This window comes from Tenrec ecaudatus, chromosome X (assembly GCF_050624435.1).
Source record: "Tenrec ecaudatus isolate mTenEca1 chromosome X, mTenEca1.hap1, whole genome shotgun sequence".
Taxonomy (NCBI): Eukaryota; Metazoa; Chordata; class Mammalia; order Afrosoricida; family Tenrecidae; genus Tenrec; species Tenrec ecaudatus.
The window spans coordinates 80942122-80950174 of NC_134548.1; the positions used below are offsets into that span (position 1 = coordinate 80942122).

Genomic DNA, 8053 nt, shown 5'->3' on the forward strand with positions numbered 1-8053 from the left:
CAATCCCAGAACATACTACTCTTAGCCACAGCTCCACAGACCCATCCTCCAATAGAAGAGGCCTGGACACAAAGGACAGTTATCGTTTAAAATAGAATTACCTTCTCCCCAAACTAGTGGCAGTGGTCCGATTTAAGAAGCTGACAAAAGTTAAATGACACCACAGCTACCTATAGGGCAGTAGAATAATTCTTAGTGGGCATTTGGCAATGTCTGGAGTCATTCTTGAAAAGGTGAGAGAGCTACTTACTAGCACCCTAGGTAGTAGAGGCCAAGGAAGCTGTGAAATTACCACATACAGTACAGGGCATGCCTAGCAAATTATCTCACCTGAAATGCTAATTGTCAAAGTTGAGATGCCATGCTAAGAGAGTTGTTTGTTGTAGCAGGGAAGATACAGAAACAAGAGAGCCAGTTAAGGTTGAAATCAAAGGTTGAGATGGAACCAGTATAAGCATTTCTCAAGCAAGCAATAGGGCTCGTCACTGAGGCCCATGGGCAAGCACACACATTAGCGGAAATCGGAGCAAGCTAATTTTCTTTCTATGAATCTTTCAACAAATTCCTCTGAGGATCAAAGAGCACCTGGAAGACAACATAACCAAAACCAAGCAGTGTGTTATGGCATCAAGAGCCCATTGCCTACTGCTAGAAATCTACAATCAATATTTGGCAAGATCGTGGTGGGGAGTGATGAGTACAATAAAAACAAAGAAAATAAGATGAACAAATGGTCCCACTTACTTGAAACCCTAGGACTCAGCTTCTCCACTGAGTTTTGTCTTAATGACCCCCCCCCCATTCATCTCCATGTTCCTATTCCTAGCTTTTCCAAGGATAACCTATAACACAAAGAAAGATCTAGTTATGTCCTAAACCATCAGGAAACGGTAAATAAAACCAGGAGCCAATTAATTATGCTGTATTTATTCCTTTTGAGATCTCTCCATGTCCATCACCCAGAACATTTCACCCACTGCTCTGTTTGGCAGCCAGTCTCTTATCTCTCTCTTCAGCAATGGTGAGCCGGATACCTTTCCCTCGGGGAAGAGAAATCCATGGTTTGTTGCCCTGAAGGAGGAAAAAAAGGGAAAATAAAACCCTCACTGACGAACTCCATTGTAGTTTGGCACACCTGTTATGTCGCTGGGGCCATGCCATCAAGCATTTCCTAGATATGCAGATGTGAATGAACCACAATAAGCAGCTCCCCTGAACCACAGATGCAAAACCAGACTTACTTTTCCAATAACAAAAATGTTGGAAAGCCGGGTGGCAAAGCTATTGCCATTGGCATCTTTCACATGAACCACATCAAACGAGCCAGGATGTCTCTCTCTGTTGGTGATCACACCAATTCTTCCCAGGTTAGCACCTCCAGTCACCATACAAACGTTACCTAGGCAATAAGAAATCAGTATCATCTGTTCGAAGCACAATCACCCAATGGTTAATATAAGCATCTTCACTAGAACTGAAAGCTACTCTTTTTCCTAAGTGACTCATATGGATGATCTCCGGATGTCACCCCCCACTATCTAACAAATGCAAACTCCTCCCCATCCCACAGCAGAATACCTTTACAAAATTCTTGTTTTCTTTTGCTTAGACTACAAGCCTTGCCGCGCCCCCCAAGGCAGTTCTAAATCTCAATCCATTCACATGGTTAACACAGCTTTTAGCAATTCAAGCAGAGCTGTCAGCAGACTTTTGTTTGAACTGCTGACCTTGTGGTTTACAGCCCCATGCATAACCCACTAGGGTTTCCTAGAGATGCTTATTTTGTCATATCTTGCCCTATTCGGGGTCTCCCTTCCCCCCTTCTCTGCTGTCCCTCTCCCAGGGAAGAGGTCACATGTGGCTCCTTGTAATCAGTTTCCCCTTTCCAACCCACTCACCCTCCACTCTCCCAGCATCGTCCCTCACTCCCTTGGTCCTGGAGGTATCATCCACCCTGGATTCCCTGTATCTCCAACCCTCATATGCACCAGTGTACAGCCTCTGTCCTATCCAGCCCTGCAAGGTAGAATTCGGATCATGGTAGTTGGGGGGAGGAAGCATCCAGGATCTGGGGGAAAGCTGTGTTCTTCATCGATACTACCTCACACCCTAATTAACCCATCTCCTCTCCTAAGCCCCTCTATGAGGGGATCTCCATTGGCTGACACTTGGGCCTTGGGTCTCCACTCTTCTCTGCCACCAAAAATAGAAGTACCACACGTCAAGGCACTAAAATATATACTCTCCATTTATGTATTGGCCCCACCTCCCAGTCCCTAGCTTAACCAGGAATACCTTGGAATCACTGGGAGGTTTCAAACAGCCTTTATATCAAGACCTCAAAATAGCAGGATACAAAGAACTGCACCTAGACCTTCAGTGGCTGCTTACCAGTGTCAAACTTGATGAAATCAGTAATCTTCCCGGTCTCCAAATCAATCTGAACGGTGTCATTCACCTTGATGAGGGGATCAGGATAGCGGATGGTGCGAGCATCGTGAGTCACCAGGTGAGGGATTCCTTTCGTGCCCACGAAGATCTTTCTGACTTTGCACAACTTGTACTAGAAGCATGTAAGAATTGGCCACCTTTAGTCTCATTCACATGTGCTATGTCCCAGAGTAGATGGAAAGTTACAACACATGCCACTACTGCTCTCCTTTGCTGGGCAAGTCTGCACTGCCTCCAGATCTATACCCTCCATGCGAAACCTCAAGTACAACTCCCCTCTACCAAGGGACCTCTGAAATTCAGAGTTGGTCTAATTCCACCACCAGGGTCTTCTAATACAAATCACACTCCTCCCCCTTCTCTCCAACCTCCCGAAATTCTTGATCCAACACAGCGTAATCTCGATGGGGCTCCTTCTACCCATACACCAAATCCTCAAGAAGCCATTGGTAACAAATTTACCAGCCTGGGAACAAAGTTCAATGAAATCAGGAGCAAAATCATCCAGTTGGATGCCCCTTCCTTTTGAGCTAACCATTCAAGCCATGTAATGTTGTGTAAAACCAACAACCAAAGGTTGCAATCTTGTTACCTCACATGAATGCCTAGAGCAGTGGTTCTCAACCTGTGGGTCACGACGCCTTTGGGGGGTGGGGATGGAACGGCCCTTTCACAGGGGCTGCCCAATTCATAACAGGAACAACATTAAGAGTGATGAAGTAGCAACAAAAATAATTTTATGGTTTTGGGGGGGGTGTCACCACAACCTGAGGAACTGTATTAAAGGGTCGCAGCATTAGGATGGTTGAGAACCACTGGCCTAGAGGATCAGCGTCCTCCATTAATACCTTCCCCCTCCTAAAGTAAAGCTAGACCTGCAAATGAAAACAAGACAGAAGACAAATTGGATTGGACTTGGTTTTCTGGTCCTGCAGCCTCATTATGAACTGGAATCAACTTCATGGCACACATCTGAAATAAATCACTATTCAATTGGAATTCACCCCGACCACTAACCTTAGGTTAATTATTAGATATCCAGCAATGGTCTGCTATGCAGTGATTAGTTAACACTTTTTATGACATGGGAAAATGCATATCATACATGTGTGGTGAATACTAATTTTACCCGGTAACTGGGTACGTCCAGACACACCAGGCTCCACTTGCCTCATTGCAACAAAGCAGCCTGTACGTAATTCAGGCAATCCTTATGGAGTAAAGATCAGATTGCTTTACACGCACCTTCGCCTCCTCAGGAGTAATGCGATGAACAGCAAAGCGACCCTTGGTGTCGTAGATCAGGCGGAAATTCTCTCCGGTCTTGTCAATGCTGATGACATCTGATTTCAAACAGAAACGATACTTATTAGGGCTCTACTACTCTGTACTGAGCAAAATAAACCCCATCTGTTAAGAACACAAAATAAAGTTTCTGCTTATGATCAAGACAATATTCAGTTGTTGGATTAGTTTTCCATAAAAAGCATCTCCAGCACGTTTCTTGAAAAACTCCGCATTTTTGCCAACACTAAATACCCTTTCCTTAAAAAAAAAAAATCATTTTATTGGGAGCTCTTACAACATTCATACTTGTAACAAGCCTATTTGTACATAGGTTGCCACCATCTCCAAAACATTTTCTTCCTCCTTGAGCCCATGGTATAAGCTTCCCACCCCCTCCTCCCCTGATTCCTTGATCAATTATATACTGTTATTATTTCCTATCTTACACGGTCCGTTGTCTCCCTTCACCCACATTTGTTATTCATCCCCATGTGTCCGTTAATCTGTACTGAATTCCATGTGTGAGAGCTCTTTATCTGTACCAATGTGTATTCTTCAGGTCTAGCCTGATTTGTAAGGTAGAACTGAGTCATGGTAGTGGGGGGGGGGGAAGCATTCAGGAACCAGAAGAGTCATGTGTAATTCATTCGTGGTATATTGCATCTTGGTTGGAATCATCCCTTTCTGTGAGGGAGATCCAAACTAAATACCCTTTCAAACTTTCAGGGAGTACCCCAAAGTCCTATTCCACCCACCCCAGCTGCATGAGTGAAGGGGACGCAAACCTTTTCTAACACTCCATTTTGTACAAGCTTCCAGGCAATTCTTCAAATTTCTAGACAAACCATCCGGGAAGGCAGAAAAGTCCACAATTCAAAACAATTTGCACCCTGAAGAGACAACAACTCTCAAATGGCAGCACCACCGAATGCCTACTTACCCATAAAACCAGCAGGGTAGGTTATATCAGTTCGGACCTTGCCATCAATCTTAATGAACCGCTGCATGCAAATTTTTTTAACTTCATCTCCTGTCAGAGCATACTTAAGTCTATTTCTTAAAAAAATGATCAGGGGGAGACATTCTCTCAGTTTGTGGGGACCAGTGGATGGACGAGGAGCCTGTAAAATGAAAATTAAGGATTCCAGGCCTTAAGTCTTTACAACATTTTCCCCTTCAGAGGCCCGACTCATTAGCACGGGAATTTTGAGGGCATGCACAGAATGAGGTATAGAAACACGGAAGCTATTTTTCCCTCTGCTAGCCCGCAAATGACTTGAGAGGCATTTCCAGTAGCAAGCATTAAAGCAGCGTCAACGGGGACAAAGCTTGGGGACACACTCACCCAGGAAGAGCGCATTATTTACGATGTGGTACTTACAAACACTCCAGTGAGCTTGTCCAGCATCCAGTGCTTCGGAGCAGCCACGCGCTTCAGATGCTTCTTGGGACCACGAGCCTGCGGGGGAGTTTCAGCATTTGAGATGGCAACGGTGTAAAGTGACCAAGTTTCCCACCCACCTACAAAGCCAACTAGTGAACTTGTGGAAAGTACTGTCTGTTTCCTCTGGGGCAAAATGCAAAGCTAGAAACCACACGGCTCTGGTTAACAAACCCAAACGAGAAACAAATGGTCACACCGGACCTAAAACTTTCATAGGCTCCACGAAGCCTTTTATCTGTCAGGCGTCCACTGATAACCTCTAAGAACGGCGCCAAATATCTAGCCCCATGTTGCTGCTTAAAAATGAAGCTGGGATACCTTCGCTTGGCCGCTCGGACGCTTTCTAGCACAGAATCGGCGCCATGCGCGAGGCCTGGCACATGGCCAGAACGCGACAGAGCCCAGAGCTTCCACGTGTCAGTAAAGTAATAAAGTTTTCACAAAGTAGTCAGCAGATTCTGACCCGCCGGGTGCGGTTTCGGTCAAAAAGACCAAAAAATCGGAAGACAGCTGAATGGATACATGCTCGTTACCGTTCCACCAAAAAGCAAGCACCAAACGCCCTGCCACGGAGTCGACGCCCACTCAAAGGGAGCCCATCCGGCAGCTAGAACTGCCCGAGCGTCCGAAACTGGTGCCCCGCGCAGAAAGCCGCGCCTTTCTCCTGCGGAGCGGCCGGTGGCTTTGAACCGGGGACCCTTGAGGCTAGCAGCCCAGCGGCGCAAGGACATCACCACAAGGGCTCAAGTGAAGTGGGGCCAAGTCAAAAGGCAGTAACCCAAAAAGCCCTTCCGCCGGGCGTACCCAGCGTTAATGGAAGCCAGGCCGCCCCGGGCACCTTGGCTCAAGGGTGCAGCAACTGGAGCTACTTCCCCCGGGCCAGTGGGTACGTGACGAGCCGTGGGTGGCCGCGGACTTCGGGCCTGGGCCCGGCCGCCAGTGGCATCGTCTAAGCGCCCGCGCGCGCCAGCACCCCGCTTCGGTGTTGGCCCAGGAGGCCACCAAGGGCAGCCCCGGGGACCGCGCTCCCTTCGCCTCCGCCGGGCCACCCTCCGCGGTGATGTGGCGGCCGGGGAAGGCGTCAATCCGCCGAGGATGGCAGCCGATGCGACCCACGAGCTCGCCGCGTAAGGGCCTTACCATGGCTGCGCCGAGCACAGAAAGAGACCCAGCTCTTTCCGGTGTCTCCAGAAAACAGGGCCCTGCTGTGGGCGCTCCAAGGCCTCAAACGCTCCGCCCAGCACCGCCCTTTCCTGGACCGCTGAGCTTTCTACCTTGCCATCTACTGGTGGGAGGTCAGAAATCCCGAAAGGAAAAAGGTCCCTAAGAGAAGTGTCCTAAGGGCCATTTCCTGCCTTCTTCCCTCTTGCATCAAGAAGTTGCTGAAAACTCTTTTGTGCCTGCCTATTTAGGATGACTCATGAGTCTATTGTGTGCTAACTCAAAAACACTCACTGCCATCAAGTCAATGCCGACTAAATACAAAGATGAATTAAGCAAGGTCCCCTGTCTTCATGCAAAGTGCAAAGAGGGGTTCCTTTAAGTCCCATCCACTTTCCACTAATTTTTCCCCGAGTTCCCTGGAGGCAACGAACCTACCTGTGCTTTGCATTAGGAAGCTTTGCGTTAGGAAGCATCAACAGTTGTCTTTTCTCTCCTGCTCCGTTGTGCACTGCTGAGGAGTTGGGGAGTAGGAGATGGAGATGCTGTGTTAGGTCCCGCATGCATCCTCGGTTTCTAGCTCCTCGCTTTCTGTACAGCTCATATGGCATTTATCATAGAATCGCAGGGAAGAGAAAAGACATTAGAAATAATCTAGTTATCTCACGACAACAAAAATCTGATCATGTTATTCCTCTACTTTGAAACTCCGCTTGCCCCACCCTACCCCATCCCACCCCACTTCCAGTCCTTTTCAAGGCCATTGAGTAGATGTGGACTCAAAGTGACCCTTTAAGGACTGGGTAGACTTGCCCCTGTGGGTTTCTGGAGTAGGAAGCCTCATCCTTCTCCCATAGAGCAACTGGTGGTTTTGAACAGCTGGCTTTGTGGTTATCAGCCCAACCTGAAATCTCTAGAGGGAGCAGGATACAACCCTGCCAACGTAACACACACCACACCACCTCCTCCTAGGTGTGTTCTTATACTGCAGTTTGTCAGGGGACTTGAACTCAAATAACCTCTAGTGTGTGTGTTTTCTCTTTCATTTTACATTTATGCACAAATGACATTCTAACAAAAATAAAGAGAATTTGGAAAAAGTTAGGAAAATCACAAACAGCACTTCCCCAAATACCCTAAACCCATCATCTGTATTCGTTTGTTCTTGTTCCTGTTCTCATTCTGATTGGTTTGTGTGCATGCATACTTTTGCATAATTCTACGCCTAGCATACAGACCATTTTGTGTTCTGTCTTTATTATGTTATAAACACTTTCCAAGTTGCTTATAGTCATCATAATTATTATTTTGAACACTGCATCATATTCCATTAAGTGGATGCCTCATATGTCTATTGTTGAACATTTCACTCTTGTATTTGTTGCATTTTTATGAGCGTTTGTTTCTGCAGTGAGCAAATTTCTTCCGCTAGTTTTTCCTTCAGTCGAATGAATTCCTTAAACTAAATCTATTTCTTCAATATTTATTGAGTGCCTACTCTGTGCCAAGGAAGCCCTCGTATAGTAGTGGGTTATCTGTTGGGCTGCTAACCTCAAGGTCAGCAGTTCAAAACCACCAGCTACTTGGTAGGAGAAGCATGAGGCTTTTTACTCCTTACAGGCTTGGAAACCCACAGGGGCAGTTTTGTGCAGTCCTACAGGGTTGCTATGAGTCAGAATTGGCTCGATGGCAGTGGGCGTGGTTTAGTTT

General features: G+C 46.8%; 1 protein-coding gene across 1 annotated transcript; it reads right to left on the reverse strand.

Moving 5' to 3' along the window:
- Positions 1 to 911: 911 nt before the first annotated feature.
- RPS4X (ribosomal protein S4 X-linked) lies at positions 912 to 6429 on the reverse strand. Its single transcript, XM_075538877.1, has 7 exons — positions 6323 to 6429; positions 5120 to 5197; positions 4679 to 4859; positions 3697 to 3794; positions 2392 to 2563; positions 1242 to 1399; positions 912 to 1071 (listed from the first exon to the last, which is right to left on the reverse strand). The coding sequence occupies exons 1-7, from the start codon at positions 6323 to 6325 to the stop codon at positions 970 to 972; spliced, it is 792 nt and encodes a 263-aa protein (XP_075394992.1). The 5' UTR covers positions 6326 to 6429; the 3' UTR covers positions 912 to 969.
- Between the last annotated feature and the right edge of the window lie 1624 nt (positions 6430 to 8053).

Bases quoted from the DNA above. Each gene is read 5' to 3' on its own strand.
- RPS4X (XM_075538877.1), bottom strand. The intron at 2,564-3,696 runs GTGCGTGTAAAG...ACATGCTTCTAG, and splicing joins TTACTCCTGAGGAGGCGAAG to TACAAGTTGTGCAAAGTCAG. The intron at 1,400-2,391 runs GTAAGCAGCCAC...CTTATTGCCTAG, and splicing joins TTTCATCAAGTTTGACACTG to GTAACGTTTGTATGGTGACT.